The sequence below is a fragment of the Phascolarctos cinereus genome, unplaced genomic scaffold, assembly GCF_003287225.1.
Source record: "Phascolarctos cinereus isolate Bilbo 61053 unplaced genomic scaffold, phaCin_HiC Scaffold_5;HRSCAF=322, whole genome shotgun sequence".
Taxonomy (NCBI): domain Eukaryota; kingdom Metazoa; phylum Chordata; class Mammalia; order Diprotodontia; family Phascolarctidae; genus Phascolarctos; species Phascolarctos cinereus.
In genome coordinates this window covers 392911038-392928777 of record NW_027555958.1, presented here as the reverse complement: position 1 = coordinate 392928777, position 17740 = coordinate 392911038, and the positions used below count along the sequence as shown (strand labels likewise).

Sequence of the window (17740 nt, the reverse complement as noted above, 5' to 3'; positions counted from 1 at the left end):
ACAATAACAGGTTAAATATATGGTAATTTGGGAATAAGGACATAAGCAGTTGGGGAGCTCTTTAAAAGCCTCATGTAGAAGGCAGTGCTTGAGTTGCATGTTAAATGAAGAGAGAGACTTGGTGAGGCACTGATAAGATGAAGCCCATTTCAGACATGTGTGAGGAATAAAGAAAAGGCTAGGGTTGGGTTTTGTTTTTTGTTTTTTCTAAATTGCAGAGTGGGAGGGGTAAGGTGTATAGATGAGGGCAGAGCAGAGAGGATTAATGTTTAACAATACTGGCTGGATAGGTCAGGAGTAGATCACTTAGGCTTTAAAAATAAAACAGAAAGTGTTGTTTTTTTTGTTTTTGTTTTTTTTGTTTTTAATCCTCAAGGCAACAGAAAGTCATTGGACTTGATTGAATGGGGGATTCATATGACCAGCTTTGTGCTTAAGAAAATTATTTTGGCAGCAGTTTGTAGGCAGGAGGAATTAGGACACTGTTTTAATAATCTAGGCAAAAGGTAATGAGGGTCTGAAATAAAATGGTAGATGTATAAGTGGAAAAAATGTGTAAGATATGAGAAGTAAGGTAAAAGAAGAAATGACATGATTTGCCAATTACTTGGATATTTAGAGTGACAGATAAAAAAGAGTAAACAATAATGCCAAGTTTATGAACCTGGGATACTGGAAGGAGGGTGATGCCTTTCAAATAATTTTTTTAAAAGTTTGGAAAATGGGAGATTTGGGAGAGAGAAAAGATGAGGTCAGTTTTGGACATGCTAAGCTTGAGATGTATCCAAGATACATCTGGGTGATACAGGACTGAAAGTACATTAAAGAAGACAGAAATGTGTGTGTGTGTGTGTGTGTGTGTGTGTGTGTGTGAGAGAGAGAGAGAGAGAGAGAGAGAGAGAGGTAGTAGTAGATACGGCCCATTTTCTGAATACGTAGGAATAAATGTACTCATACATAAATGCATATGCATACACACATATACATGATTATACATACATGTGCAATATGCTTACATGCATTTGTATATGCACATGGTATGTATGTTTGTGAATATGTACACATATATGCATGTAAGCCATCTGCATAGAGATAGATTAAGGAATAATTTATAAGACATGACAATGTATGAACAAGTAAAAATAATATAGGGAATAAATGTTTACATCATTCTTCAAGAGACATGAAGAATTTACCAGAGTAGAGCAGTCAGGAAAACTTATCATACAGGGTGTTCTGAGTTAAGTTTTTGAAAAGGGTTAATTCTATCCCCCCTAACTTTTCTCTAAGTTAAACATCCGAGTATAGAATGATCCTGAAGTCCCTCATCATTCTGATTGTCTTCTCTTGATACCTTCCAACTTATCAATGTTCTTTTTAAAATATAAAACTTTAAACTAAACAAATATTCCACTGTGCTCTTTCTGAAAAGTATTCTCTCTTAATGCAGCCTGAGATCCTATAACTTTCTTAATTATCATATCACACTTGACTCATACTGAATTTTTAATACATTAAAAATTTTTTTCCAGAAAAATGATGCTGGGCACTCTCTCCTCATCTAATCTAGCAGATTTTCTTGGGTCCAAGTGAAACACTTTACATTCAAGTTTATTAAATTTCATCTTACTAGTACTGGCCCAACAATCTAGCTTATTGGGATATTTTGGGATTTGACTCTGTTGTCCAGAGTGTTTGCTCTTCTTAGCTTAAAATGTCATAGCTGACAATTTGTTAAGCGGCAACCTATATGTCAAATCACATATGATTGACCATGGATGCCAGTGGCCCTCTACCGGAGACCTCATCCCAAGGTGATATTGAAACAATGTGTGCTCATCAAGACTGGGCCTTTCACCAATGTTGAATCTGTCCAATTGTACTATTACCCAGCTCATGTCTCTCTGACTTTTCTACAAGGACACAATGAGATACTTTACCAAAGAGTTTGCTAAAGTCTAAGTAAATTAGGAGATTTGTTTTGCCTGACTATGCATGTTTTTTTTTTTTAACCAAGAATTGCTTTTTTATTATTTTCCCCTATGGGGCAAGGGGTGGGAAGGAAAGAAAGTTGATTTTTGTTAATATATATTTATAAAATATAGTGAGCTTTGGGGGCTACAGATATGGTTTGTTGTATGTACTTTCAAAAAAGGTCACTATATTGTTAGTTTTGCTTAACTGTTTTAGTATAAGAGAGCTCTCCCAGGGAGGAATAATCTGGAAATGTTTTAATGTAAAAGGAAAATATGTTTATAAGACTAAGAAAAAACTTAAAAACCTAGGTAAGCTATATCTATAGTATTCCCCTGATTCATCAGTCGAGTAGCCCTATCATAAAGGAAATAAAACAAGTCTAGAATAGTTATTCTTTATGAAGCTATGATGGCTCTTTATGACCACTGCTTCCTTTTCTAGATTTTGAATAACCACTCTTTAAACATTCTCTAGAATGTTGCTGAAAATTAGTTTCAATTTAATCGGTCTACAATTTACAGACTCCATTTGATGCTATTATTGTTGTTATTATTACTAAAACATTTTTCCTCTTTAGTCCTATGGTGCTTTCCCTATTCTCCACAATCTTTCAAGGATCACTGACAGTGACTCAACAATTTAAGCTGTCATTTCTTTATCCTGAGATACAGTTTATCTGGACCTATGGACTTGAAATCATCAAGGCTGCCACTGATTCTCATTATCTCCTTAATTCTCTATTGACCACTATTTTGCTTTGTACCTTTCTGCCCCAAACTATGTTTTGAGAGAGAAAACAGAAGCAAAATAAAAGTTAAGTAGTTCTACCTTCTCTCCATCAACCATATCATCTTATCCACATCAAGTTAGCAGTGATTCATTGCTCTTTCCCCCAATATAGCTTCTTTAAAATTTAAAAAAAAAAAAGATTTTTTGTTTGTTTTCCTTGGCTTTTCTCACCATCTTGAGCTTATCCTAAGCCTTGGTACTCAACATGATATCCTTACAGGACTATGCCAACTCATTGCTTTGATTGCATTGCTATGAATCTGCTCAATTTGATTACAATTTCCTCAGTTGTAGAAGCTAAGAGTAGTTATATCACATTATATAGACTTTTCTGATATAGAGAACTCCTATGACTATGTAGGCAGAATACTACAATGGAAAGTGCACTGAGTTGAGAGTCTCAGATTCAATTCAGATCTTTGCACTGCTTTTGATTGCTTTTGGCCAATTTAGTAAATTTCAGATTCCTCAGTTGTGAAATCAGGGGGTTGAGGCTAAATGGTCTCTAACATCCCTTCTAGTTCTAAAGCTATGATGCCCAGGACATTGAAATACAATTTAAACTTTTTTGAATATGACTGACAATGATTTGCCAAATAATCATCTTGGGAATTATCCAGGATATTCCTTCTTCCTGCTTTTTTTAAATTGTTCTATACATTAATCCTTCAAGGATAGGCAAGGAAAATAAAAGAAGCTACTTAAAACAACTTATTTGACCTTTTTTTTTTTACTAACTATGGCAAATAGCATATATCAATGAACTTTTGTTAGCTGGAATACCAATGCTTTTATAAAAAATTATGATTTTCTGAGGCAAGAGAGAGAGAGAGAGAGAGAGAAAGTACAAGCATAGATATATAGATATACACATACATACAGAAGCATATATGTATATATATATGTACTCTATTACTAGACATGATTGAGGGTTATCTGTCTCTATTCAATTTCATCTTCCTAACCTCTCTAGTCTGTCTACTTCTCTGTTCTAATGAAAAGTGTTAACAACCTCTCATAACTTGATGTCACTTAGTTCCATCTCAGAATTCTATGATGGCAAACAAAAATAATATTCTGGTCCATGATGTTTTTAGAAAGGCAATCCCAACTTCCATGTTCTTATTTCAAGCGCCTGCCCTTATGAAAATATTTCAGCATGTAAATCTATCAGAAATGGTGCCAAAGGATAATAACATTAAGTGGGAATTGTTATTAAGTAAAATGTGCAGAAAAAATGTGTGCACACATGCATAAACATATATATATATATACACACATATATACATACATACATACAGATAGATAGATAGATAGATAGATAGATAGATAGATAGATAGATAGATAGATAATAGATAGATAATCAGTCCTGGGTAATATTCATTAACATGGCTTTTAGGAGAACTGTTGTAAAAGAAGTTGAAGATTCTGTGTAGTCCTTTTGGTGAGCTCTTTTGCATATGCATGCCGCATCCCTTTTTGCATAATGGAAAGCCCTTCCTTAGATACAGGCTAACTTTTAAGTGAGAGCAGCTTGGCTAATTTGAATCTGAAAGCACTATCTCACTCTTCATGCAAATTATGCAAAAAAAATTAAGGAACTACTTTAGGGTTAAAGGTAGTCAACAGGTTTACTTGAAAATTAGTGCTTACCACAGCAATAACTTCCCAATTGGCAAAAAAAGAGAAAGAAAACAGAAAAAACTAAAAGAATTAAGAATTGGTAGTGTAGAGAAGAGGGATTTTGTTTGCATATTTTACCTGTTAAGAGAAGCATATGAATATTGCAAAGGATACTCATCTCAGAAGATGCCAAAGAGGGTAAAACACCAAGGAATATGCACTCAAAGTTAAGCTTATTTTTGAACATATGCCATAAACAGACTTCAGTTTACAAAATGTTTTAAATCAGTGATATTTGAATATAATGCATTGTGTTAAATCAGACTAAGCTGTAACAATACTGATTTAAAACCTAAGGAGATTTTAAAACTTCATGAGAGGAAACAATGGTTAGTTCTCAATTGTCTTTTTGGGTTGTGTAGTAAAAAGAATAATGATTTTGGAGGCAGAGGACCTGGGTTCAAATCTTGCCTCTGACAATTATTACCTGCAGCAGATCATATCCCCATTGAAATCTTCTCTTCTACGAGCTAAACATCCTTAGTAATCAGAGGCCATTTACGATTTTGCTTATTCCCCTCTAGATATTTGTTTTTTACTTTACCAGAGTCTTCCCTAACATATGACACTGAAACAGAGCACGTCACTCCAAAGGTGATTTAATTCAGCTGTGTATAATTGCACTATCACTTCCTTCTTTCTTGCAGGAAAGGAAATGGTTTTGCCTAACTAAAATCACATTTTGCAGACACAAAACACTTTTCAATCATATTGAGCTTGCAAGCCACTTATTTTCCCAGAATTTTTTTTCATATAAACCTATCTAGCCTTGCTTCTCCCATCCTGTCTAGTAAGTAGGATTCTGCATCTCAAGTGTCAACTTCCTCTCAAGATTTCTCCTTCAGGTATTTCTCCTTCTGACATGCAGAAATCTGATTCTGCCTACTTTTTTGGAGATAGAAACTAAGAAAGATAGCTGCATCTGGTTATACTTATCCAGGCATATTCTGATCCAAATCAATAAAAGACAAGGGGAAAGCAAATGGTAGCAATTATATGTAGCTGTGTCCTAAGAAGTAACAATCAGTGCATTCCTGAACCAAACTCAAGTCAAATCAAGAAGTATTTATTAAGCATTTAATTTGTGTAAGGTATTTTGCTAAGAGCTAGGGATATAAATGCAAAAATGGTCCTATTCCTGAAGAAGCTCACAATTTAATGGAGAAGATAATATGCAAAGAACTATGTACATACAAGATATATACAGTATAAATAGGAAAATTTGAACCAAGTATTCCAGGCCACCTCTCAACCCTAAAAGGGAAGGTACTTGGTATTGAGAGAAACCAGGAATGGCTTCTTGCAGGTCTCAATTTAAGTCAAGACTTGAAAGAAGACAAGGAGGAGATGTGAAGAGGGATAATGTTCTACACAAAGGGCACAGCCAATAAAGAGGCAGAGTCCATAGAAGTAATATCTTGTATGAGCATCAATAGGAGTTCAGTGTCACTAGATTGCAGAGACCAGTGGAATCTGGATTCATAATGTAGATGCGTAGCCTTCTTGCATCAGAAACTGATTCCTTCAGGATTTTCTAGATTACCTATTTTCTAGTGGTCCTCCTACATTCTCAAAAGTTTGATGCTGCCATTGCTTGAAACATTTGAAATTACTCCTTTGATATTACCCTAAGAACAAAATCTATTTTTGAAATATCTTTAATTTGATTTTATTTTTGGAAGCAACCAATCATTCAGAGCTCAATCTGACAAGTAAAGTCAATGATCATTCTATTAGATTATAAGAAGCATCAGGAGGACAGTAGACTTCTCTGATTCATTTTTATAAGCACATGCTCAAAAGTGGGTATAAATAAAAGATAATCAAGGGGCACAGCTTGCTGGATTTGAGGACGGGTTCAGTGGAAGTTGAAGTTGGAAAGGTGGGTTGGAGCTAAAGAGCCTTGAATGCCAGGGTTGGAGACAACCTGGGGTCAGATGGCTTGGATTCCATTTCTAGCTTAGCCACTTACTACATATGTGACCAATGTTTTTAATAGAAAATTTGGTTAAGAAAAACTTCTTCCTTTTCATTTTTAAAATACTAATATCCTTCTTGATTCAATGTAACAATTGTTTGTTAAATGCCTCTACCACTGTACTCAGCTCAGAAGAGATACAATAATGAATAAGATAGGGTCCCTGCCTTTCTCATGCTCACTTTATTTACTAGACTAGCCTCTAAAGGACTCATTGCTTTAAAAAAAAATCTATCCTCAAAGGATGATGATTCACCATCACTGACGATATTCAAAAGAATGAATCACAGGCTCTGAAGGTAATTTTGAAGGAGGAATTTCATCCAACAGAACAACAAAGGATCTGTATGGAACTGGGGTTACTTTGTTCTCCTCTCTCCCTCTCCCTCAGTGTTCCTAGAATCTATCTAAATCCTGGTACAAGAAGAAAAGAGTTACATGCTCTGTGTGTGTGTGTGTGTGTGTGTGTGTGTGTGTGTGTGTGTGTGTGTAGGGGTGAAAATGAAAGAGTGATACTTGACTCCTCCTTAGGTCTCTTGCCTTTATTATTTATATTTACTCAGCAGCAACAAAATCATTAGTCTACATTTAGCATCACCCAAATCACCAGTCCATATTTAGTACTATCAAGCACAATACACAAATTAGGTGCATAACAATTTTATGTTGATTGATTTTTGATGTCTGGTGTCTGTATGTGTGAAATGAGAATGAGGGGATTGAACTTGTGAGCTTTACAGTTTGTCTCTGTCACTTCTAAATCCATGATCCCATAATGATAAAGATGGAGAGCCAATGAGAATTTTTAATCAGAAATCAACATGGTGAATGTGTTTCAGAGAAATGTTTCTAGAAGTAGTGTATAGGTAGGGATAGAGTAAGGATACAATGGAAGAATGAAGATGATTTACGAGGTCAGTGTCAAATTATGAAGAAGCATGAATACATACCAGAGATTTGAAATTTTGTTCACTTGAAATTATCTGAAGTCTTTGAAAATATCTGAGCATGAGAATGACACAAGCATAATACAGGAAGATGAAATTTGCAGTGGTTTCCAAGACAGACAAAAGGTAAATGGTTAGAATCCAGGCAACCAGTTAAAGAATGAGATAATAATGTCTGAATTACAATAATCTCAGTGTAAATGAAAAATAATACATGAATTCTAGAGACACTGGGAAGGAAGATTTGATAACAAGGGCATCACGGTGTAGAACAGAGGTGTCAAACACATGACTTCCTGCCACGACACTCCGAAGTAAGAATCACACCAATTTGAAATGCAATTCAGAAATATTTAAAAAAATAAAGATACAAAAAACATAGATAATCTTAACATGTTGTTTTCTAAGTCAATGTGTGCATGCAGGTATCCTTATGTATGACTTAGTGGCCCTTGTTTCTATTTGAGTTTGACACTGTTAGTGTAGAACCAGCACAAGACAGAAAGTTAGGAGATATGAGTTCTAATCCTGGTTCTCTCACTTACTAGCTATGTGTCAAGTGTTTTAATGTCATTATGACTTAGTGTTGCTCTTTTATAAATAAAAGGGGTGGACTAGATTATTAAGGTCCTTTCTTCAAAAATTATAAAGTTTTATTCTTCTTTGATTAGATATGAGGGATAAGAAAAACAAAGAATGTAAAGATGAGTCCAGGGTTTTTGAGTTTAGATGACTGGGGAAAGGATGATTTAGTTCATAGAAATAAGGAGCTTAACATAAGGAATAAGTTTATGGGGACAAATTATGAGTCCACTCCTAAATTTCTTGAATTTGAAGTGTTGTTTGGGATGCTGAATTGGAAATGAAATGTAACCACTATGAATATAGGACTGAATGAAGCTGAAGAGAATAGTAAAAGAGGTGTAGCTAATAGCATTGTTTTCTGAAAAAAATTCTGGAGGTTTCAGTGTACTCCAAACTAAACATTTCAGTAATGTGATTTGCAGCAAAAAAAAAAGAAAAAAGAAAAAAAGAATGTGATCTTGGGCTGGTCCTCATGAATATAGGGGTTAGCCTCTGATTTTATGGGTTTAAGGAACTCCTGGGTATGAAAATTTCTTCTATCAAAATAGGGCATATCCTTCTTATAACTTCTAGTCTTACAGAATTGACTAGAGCAATTGGGGTAAAGTGACTTGCTAGGGGTCACACAATTTGAACTAAGTATTCCTGGACAACTCCCAATCCATTACACCATAATTCTTCTCTTTATGTGAAGAACAGTGTATATATTATATTATTATACTCTGCCCTAGTCAGACCAATCTGGTATACTATGTTTAGTTTTGAGCACCCTATTTTAGGAAAAACACTGATAAGCAGGAGATCATGAAAGTGATAGTTATCACTAGGGTGTACATGTCTCAAGATCATGCCCTTTGAGAATCCATTGAAGCAACTAACTATGCTTAATATAGGGGAGAGAAAACCTACAGAAGATGATGGTAGCAATCTTCAAGTATTTGAATGTCTATCACATGAAGATTAGACCTATAGAGATACAGATTGAGGCTAGTATAAAGAAAAAAACAAATCCTAAAAATAAGTGCTATGACATAGTAGAAAAGACTTCCTCACAAAGTTGCTGGCCTTTAAGTAAAAGCTGGATGACCAATTGTAAGGTGCATTGTCAAAGGAATCTTCAGTTGAGAACAGACTGGACTAGATGGTCTCTGATCCCTTCTAATACCAAGGAACTATGATAATATGACAATGTCAGAGATGGGAATATGAATTTGTGAATCTTTCCTATAAGTTATTAAATGCATAGAAGTACAAATTATTTTCAAGAAAAGAATGAATATAGAATTAGAAAAGAGACGTTTTTCAGGTAACAAGATAGGAATAGAAATTGAGGCTTTGAGTTGGAGGAAAGAAAAACTAAGCAAATCTTGTTGGAACCAATTTAGTAGACCATTTGGTAGCAAGATGTCCACTGAAAGTCAAGAAATTGGAGAACAGCTGGATGGATTGTAGGTTTAAAGGCTTAAAGACTAAGAAAAAAAATCCTGTAAGGATTGGGATAATGAAAGAGAGATTAATAAAAGAAATAAATAAAAAGGAAACAGAAGATACTAGAACCTTTTGACAAGTTCAGTAGAGAGGTACTACTTCCTTATTTGTGTGATTTGACTATCTTAAGACATTTCAAGCTCACTCAGAACTCATACTGAAGCACCCACGCATTATAAATCAACCTTGGGTTCTTGATAGGAACTTTACTAAGTATTTCTTGGTATTAGAAGGCCTCAAGCTACTTTGGGCCCAAGAATACTCTGGATTCCTTGACCTGCCAGGTCTTGACTGAAAAAACAAAAAAACTTTTTCCAGTACCTCAGTATTCGTTTTCTCTCCTCAGGCATCATGCTTAATTAGAGGCTTACTCTAACACTGCAGATAATGCCCCACTCTGGGACTGCACTTATCAAAGGAGTCCTTACCCAACTTGTGGTATTGCCCTGCCAATCTCTAGGTCACAGTTTTCTCTCTTGCCTTTTTCCAAATGAATTAAAACCTCCAAAGAAAGAAAAAAACTACAATGAAATCTTCCTCCTAATGATAATTTTTTCCCCAATCACAAATGATCTAATAAATATCTCCTTACTTCCTAGCTTATTCCTGGAGCATATTAAAAATTAGCCTATAAGTCTTTCTTCTACTCAGCCTTGACTATCAGTATTTTTATAGTTTGGGATATTTTGCTGACAGAACTTTTAAAGGGCCATACCCTATCTCCCATTATGAGAGTCTTAAAATTTTATATTCATATACTATGTACTTACATAGACATGTCTATCTATGTATGCATATATGTATATGCATGTGCATATATCCATTTGGAGGATAGACATCAGCCAGATTTATGATTTTATCCATATACACAGCTTTGGATTGATAATATTCTCTCTTCCAGTTCAGATCAGGTTGTTCAACTACTTAGAGCATTACAGAGAGTTTAACTGACTTGCCCATGATTACAAAATCCAAATATGTCCATGGCAGGATTAAAAAAATTTTTTCCTAACACTGAGGCCTGACTCATTAAGTCATTAAGATCAACTGCCCCTCAACATAGATGTACAGAACAAAATATCCAAGCTTTTTTTTTTCCTTTTTTAATCAGAAATATATCCTCACAGGAAATCCTGGGTGGGGGAGGGGAGTGAAACTGAGATTTAAGATGTAGACTAACCTTTTGTCATATCTGTCTAGATCAAGACTAACATTTCTTACTTGCTACATTCAGTTGAGTTAATCTTTCTTCATTGTCTTATATTTTAAAATTTCAAATGGACAAAGAATTTCAATTTAGGAATTCCATGTTCTTACTTTATTGTCAACTGCTTTAGTAGCAGAATGAACTTAATATTCTACCAAGCATTTGTGGCCTAGACCCCCTTCCTTGTTATTTGGTCGGCCTGTCTTCAACCCTAGACTGGAAAGATTCTGCAAGGATAAATGTATTTCAGAAACAATGCTGGATTCGACATTCAACTCAGCTTTACTAAGTTCTTATTATATTCTAGGCATTGTGCTAAATTCTGAGGATATCTTTAAGAAAGGAAAAACACAATTCTTGCCCTCAAGGATCTCATATTCTGATGGGGGAGACAACATATAATTATCTTCACACAAGATATATACAGAATACATGGTAGATCATCTTAGAAGGAAGAGATTAGTAGGTGGGTGGGGAAGTTGGGGGGCTGTAAAAGAATCCTATAAAAGGTAGGATTTCACCTGAGTCTTTAAAAAGCCAGGGAAGCTAACAGTCAGAAGTAAGGAATGGGAGATAGCCAATAAAAAAGCAAGAAGTTTAGAGTCTGCTGGGTAATATAGCTGGATCCTAGAGTGCATGGAGTAAAGTAAAACTGGAAAGGTAGAAAAGGGACAGATTGTGAAGAGTTAAAAAAAAAAAGACAGAGAGGATTAATTTCCAGGGATACCAGGGAACCAAGAATTTATTGGGGGGGGAACTTAGTTAGATTTGATCTTTAGGAAAATCTCTTTGCCAATGAGCAGAGGATGGATTGGAGGGGGGGAAACACTTCTGATAAGGAGAGCAATGAGAAGGCTATATAATACTACAAGCAAGAAATGCCTATATAAATGTGGTAGCTTTATGAGAGATGCCTCCTTCTCTCACTCAATGTCCCCCTGAGTGAAAGAAGAAGACATGTAAGAAATATTGTGAAGGTAAAAATGAGATTTGTAGCAGATTGGATGTGTCAAGGGAGTTCATGTGAAGAGTTGAATATAACACTGTGGTTATGAGCCTGGGTGACTAGGAAGATGATGGTACCCTGGATAGTAATAAGGAAGTTCAGAAGAAGGTAGGTTGGACAATAAGAGTAGGGGTAAGGGGAGAGACAAATTGGACAAGTGAGCTCTTGAGATTGCCTATAATATATCCAGTATGAGATATTTAAGAGGCAATTGATGAAATGGGACCATAGCTCAAGAATGAGGCTAAGCTGGAGATAGATATAGATAACACAAATATACAATATTGTATGTGTCTATACATATATACAATATTGCATTGTGTTATATGTGTTTCATATAGTATAATATATGTATATTTACATATATACACATATATTTATTTATATTTATGCACACATGTGTGTATGTGTATATAAATACATATATACATACATACATATATGCATACATATATATATATATACACATATATACACACACACACACACACACACAACACACACACATATATGAACCCCCTTCATGGAGTTGATCATTACACCAAAGGGAGCTGATGAAGTCACCAAGTCAGAGAGTATATAAGGAAAGAAAAGAAAAAAAAAAACAGGACAGAGTCTTAGAAGTTAATGAGCATGGAAATCTAACAAAGAATCTAAGGAGTACAGGAGGCAAAATGACAGATTATCAAGGGGAAAAAAGTGACTGATAGTGCCAAAGGCTGAAGAGAGATCAAGAAATATGATGATCAAGGAGAGGTCAATAAATTTAGCAATTAACATGGGAGAGTGAAGTTTCAAAGGAATACTTAAGTCAGAAACAAGACTACAGAAGGTTTAGAAGAGATTGAGAGGAAAAATGAAGGCACCTCGGATAAATGGCATTCTTGAGAAGTTTAGCTGAGGAGAGTACAAAGATAAGACAATACCTAGCAGGGATAAAGGAATTAGTGAGAACTGTTTTGTTTCATTTCTTTTAAGATGGGGCAAAACATGGGCATTTTCTTTTGTAGACAGCAGAGAAAGATTGATTATATGGGGAGAGAGTCAAGATTATAAAGGAAGTGTGGGGATGACAGTGAGGCAATACAGAAATGTTTTACAATTATGGTCTCAGGAAGGAAAACACTAGTTTAATCTGCATCATTAATAGTTTCTTATGACTAGACAATTAACAAAACAACAAACCAAAGTGTCATTTGTAGTGATTGCTGATTTGTGAGATGTATTCCCTTTTAGTTTTCACAATAGAAATTTAATATGAGATGGAAAAACAGGTAAGAGATTACCCTAGCATGTACCTAGAGACAATCTGTTAGAAAAGATGGTAGAAAAGGGAGGGACTGGGATCAGTAGTTATTGTCTTAGTAGGAAGAGTCACCTGTTCATGTGAAACAGGGATGATGGAAGCAATAGTGGAGAAAGATATCTGAGAGATGAGAAATAAGGAGGGAAGAGGGAGAGTTTGGTGAATGGTCACAACTCTTTTTTTGATGAAGTATGAGTCAACATCTTCAATTGAAAGGGTACAAGGAAGGGATTAAGAAGGAATTTTTGTTATAATAAAGGATTGCCTTGCTGCACTGAAGGCCCACTCTAGTAACATGAGTTTTACTGTTTTGCAATCTTCTCAAGTTCACTTGAGCAGCACATGAAAAGGAAGTAGAGGGCAGAAGTAATCTAAGGTTTTGATTGGCAAAGTTTGATTTATGATCACAGGATAAGACATTCAAATGAGGAAAGTAATGTAAAATTGAATTGAACCAAGGGTTCTAAATAGGGTTGTGAGGACAGTGTAGCCACTTCAGGGGTAATAGCTTGGAAGATAACTAAAGAGTAAAAGGACTAGAGGTCCCATTGATGATGAAGAACAGAGTTTGCAATAATGATAAGGTTATGATAAGAAAAACAAATTTCAGAGTTCAGCAACATGGAAGTGAAATACTTCTGAGTATGGCAAGTTTTAGAGTGTTATCTCTGTGAATAGGGGAGGTGGAGTACAGGAACAGATTGTGAGAATTTAGTAGATTGAAGAATGGGAAGGTTTGGGTATTTTAGGGACAATCAATATGTATGTTGAAGTCTCCTAATAAGCAGATGTGTTAGTGTTTTATTTGGACCATTAGGAAGATACAAAGGACTAGAAAAAAAAAAGATAGGAATCCTTGGAACATGAGGATAGGAAGGGATTAGTGGAGGCTCTGGAAATGTATTTGTTTTTGGAAATATTTAAATGACTTTTAAAAAATTAGATTCATAGCATTTGATTAAATTTCTTCTTTATCATTTGACAAGTGTAAGCAATGCTTTTAACTGTGTTTCTTGTCAATGCCATCGCTCTGAAGCATTATAGAAAGTGTTCATCATACTGAGTAATGAAAGAATGACCTTCCTGCTGTTTTGCATCAGATCTGCTTTGTGTTTTGAAAATAAATTCAAAGCATATTTGCTTCTGTAGAAAACTTGGAACCTTCAACACCATCTAACACCATATTATGTGACCTTACTTCCCATAGATTAACATTGACTTCAGCACCAGAGACCTCATCTCACGGAATATCTCACAACCAACTCTGAAATGTTTTGATGAAGCTCAGAGGTTAATCTATAGTCTCATGGCCAAGGACTCTTTTCCTCGTTTTCTAAAGTCAGAGGCTTATAAAAAACTGATAAATAGCCAACAGGATGGAAATCCTAAAAGGTGGCTCCCTTTTTTGTGAAGAAGATAAATGTTAATGATTAGAGTCTGCTGTTGAACAAAAGTGATATTGAACTGTATCTGAAACATTCTAATTCATGGCTAAATTTTAGAAATATAAAATTTCAGTAGGATTCTTTCATTACAGAGTTTAGAAACTTTTATTCTACTGACAGAAGGGGGAAAAACTTTCGAAGTATAGATCAAGCCTAGATTTCTAAACCATTTGTTTAGATTCTGTTAATTTTACCAGCTGTTTGAAAATCTCTCCCTGACAGAATGTAGGAGAGTTTTATAGAGCTATAATAAACTCTTTAATGACAAGTAGAAATTCTCCTAATACTAAAATATCAAAAAGCTATGAATCTTCATATTACAGAGTGGGAAGTATATAAAACCATGCTCTTCATTCAGAGTACCATTCCTGTCGCTTCAAAACCTTATCTCTATAAAAAGAAAATGACCACTTACACTAAAACAGGTCCTTTCATGTGTTTATTCTCCATTTTCATGGAAAAGGGGACCAGATCTTCAAAATTACCTAACCAGCCATTTCCCCCATGATGCTAAGGAAAAAGGCAACAAAACCACTTGTAGATAAAGAGTAAGGCTGCATGTGTATATTTCCCTATATCTAATGTTCACCAAAATTCATGATTAATATCAGTTCAATGAAGTTTTGGAAGAATGTTTCCATTCCACCAGAACACTGACTCTAGACTCAAAGGCCTGGGATTCAAATCTTGCCTTTTACATTTGCTACATGATTTTGGGAAATATTCTTAATCTCCCTTGGCCTCAGTTTTCTTATCTGCAATTTGAGGGAGTTGAAATAGAGGGCCTCTGAGGTTTCTTCCAGCTTCAGGTTTAGGATCCTATGGAGACAGCCTCAATGTATAGAGGTAATACTGAGCTGAAGTTAGGGACTTATTATAAGCTAATTTTATTAAATGGGGATGTTATTGAGCTATTTACTGGAAGTATACATATGAGTAAATGGGAATGAGAGACTAAGGAGAGGCAATGTAGCATGATTTCCATCCTATCATCCAATCCTGGAAAAAAGAACTCTGTGCCCATACTATCTAGTCATCTTCACATAGGAAGCAATGATAGACCATCCATGTATTCAAAATATTCCCAGATACCTCTTATCTAAATCAGTTCAAGAGTTATAAAATTCCACCTCCTCTTACAATTAGGAGTAGATTAATTTATTCCTTGTTCCCTTTATTCTACACACTTTTAATACACACTTTCTATGTGTCAGGCATTTTATTGGTGTTGAGGATACAAAAAGAGAAACTAAACAGCCCCTGAATTCAAGTAGCTTACATTCTAATGGGGAAAACCACCTGTACCTACAAAGCAAATTATTATGTACAATGTCAATACAAAGTAATGAGAGTGGGGAATGAGAGGAATCAGAACAACATCTCATATTTCTAGTGACAGGCAGAGAGTCATGGTCAAAGAAGTGATGAATAAATACTTTTTGAAATTATTAGTGTTCCATTAGTTAAATGTACGTACCTTGCTGTGAAAAGATTTTGTTGTTGTTGGTTTTCCTAGTGGAGGTAAAGAGACACTAATGCACTGTTGGTGGAGTTTTAAACTGATCCAACTATTTTGGAGAGCAATTTGGAACTATGTCCAAAGGGCTACATATAAAACTGTGTATATCCTTTGATCTAGCAATACCACTGCTAGATCTATATCCCAAAGACATCCAAAAAAAGGGAAAAAGACATATTTGTACAAAAATGTTTATAGTGGTTCTTTTTTTTTTTTTGGTGCCAAAGTATTAGAATTCGAAGGCATGCCCAACAGTTGGGGAATGGCTAAGCAAGCGGTGGTATATGATTGTAATGGAATATTATTGTGCTGTAAGAAATGACAAGCAGTATGATTTCAGAAAAACCTGGAAAGACATGCATGAACTGATACGTAATGAAATGAACAGAGCCAGGAGAGCATCGTACACAGTAACAGCAATATTGTTCTGCGAAGAATTGTGAATGACTTAGCTGATCTCAGCAATACGATGATCCCCAAGGGACAAATGATGAAGCATACTATCTGACTCCAGAGAAAGAACTGATATTTACTGAATACAGATTGAAGCACGCTATTTTTCACTTTCTTTTCCTTTTTTCTTTTATTCAAGTCCTCTTATGCAAAATGACTAATATGGAAATGTTTTACATAATTGCAAAACAAAGAAACAAAAAAAAATTAGCCTGTGGTTTATCTAACATTGTTAACATAGTAGTACATGAAGATTATAAGATCAATAGTGAATGGATTAGGTCATAGTCCAATAAACATAGCTATAATTGTGGCAGTAATGATATATAATTATTAATATTTCAATGAATGTAATACTATCTAGGCTATAAACCAACCTATTGGAGAATTGCGAGTGCTCTATTAAGTTTCCATGAGAAAAAAAGCAGTTACAAACTTCATTCTTACCTATATTTAACTTTATTCCTGCTTAAACTTACCCAAATGGGAGGTGTGAATGAATGATAGAATTAGAGTTAACACTTCTGGAGTTTCAATTACATGAATTCTACAAGAAATAATATGGGCTCAGAGGGTATAGTTAGAGAATAATCTTTCTGAAAGTAAATTATATTGGAATCTTATACATTGATTCATTTATTCATGACCAAAACACCTTTCTAAAACTCAAAAGGAATTCACATATAAAAATTTGCAATTTTGAGATGATCCTAAAATCATCTGTGTCCTTTCCTTACAGACCAAGTAAAGTGTGTAAGTGCCATAAAATAGTCTTTAAAATTTTAAATAGTAAAGAGCTAAAACCAACGAAGATCTAAAAATAATTTTCACATTTCTATTGCCATCTGTACAATGTTGTATTGATATCTCTAGTGCAATAACACTACATTTAAGAGGGATAGAAATAGAATGCCTACTTTTACTCTTCCAAAGAGCATTACTTTCCAAAACAAAACCACGTCTCCACATCCGCATAAGTAGTAAACCTTGAAGCAAATATGAAATGAAAATTCATTCTAGATTTGTAAGTCCAAGTACAGAAAGGATAATGTCAAACATGATGTGCTACATTACATGTACACCAACCTCTATTCCTTCAGAATAGGAAAGTTTGTTGTTGCTCTGGCTTCTCTTTGTTTCCTCATTATTTATTTTTGAAGCAGCCTTTCATTTGTAAGGACCTCTCAATTAGAAATCCCATCTATCAATATAGATAGGTACCTTCTCTTCAATTTATGTTTAGGAAAAATGCCTAGGGTCTTGAAATATTGCCACGTGCCTAGGATCACAATGCCAATATGTATTAGAAGCAAGCTTCTCTTAAGAAAGTTAGCTGCCCACTTTCTTACATTTATC

The 17740-nt window shown here is 34.8% G+C and overlaps 1 protein-coding gene across 1 annotated transcript in view; it reads left to right on the top strand.

Moving 5' to 3' along the window:
* Nucleotides 1–14378, top strand: part of RGS21 (regulator of G protein signaling 21) — a 34489-nt gene extending 20111 nt beyond the window's left edge. Inside the window, exon 4 of the mRNA XM_020984433.1 lies at nt 14175–14378. Within this exon, the coding sequence (XP_020840092.1) occupies nt 14175–14378 (204 nt within the window). The remainder of the gene's footprint in view (nt 1–14174) is intronic.
* Nucleotides 14379–17740: the final 3362 nt, after the last annotated feature.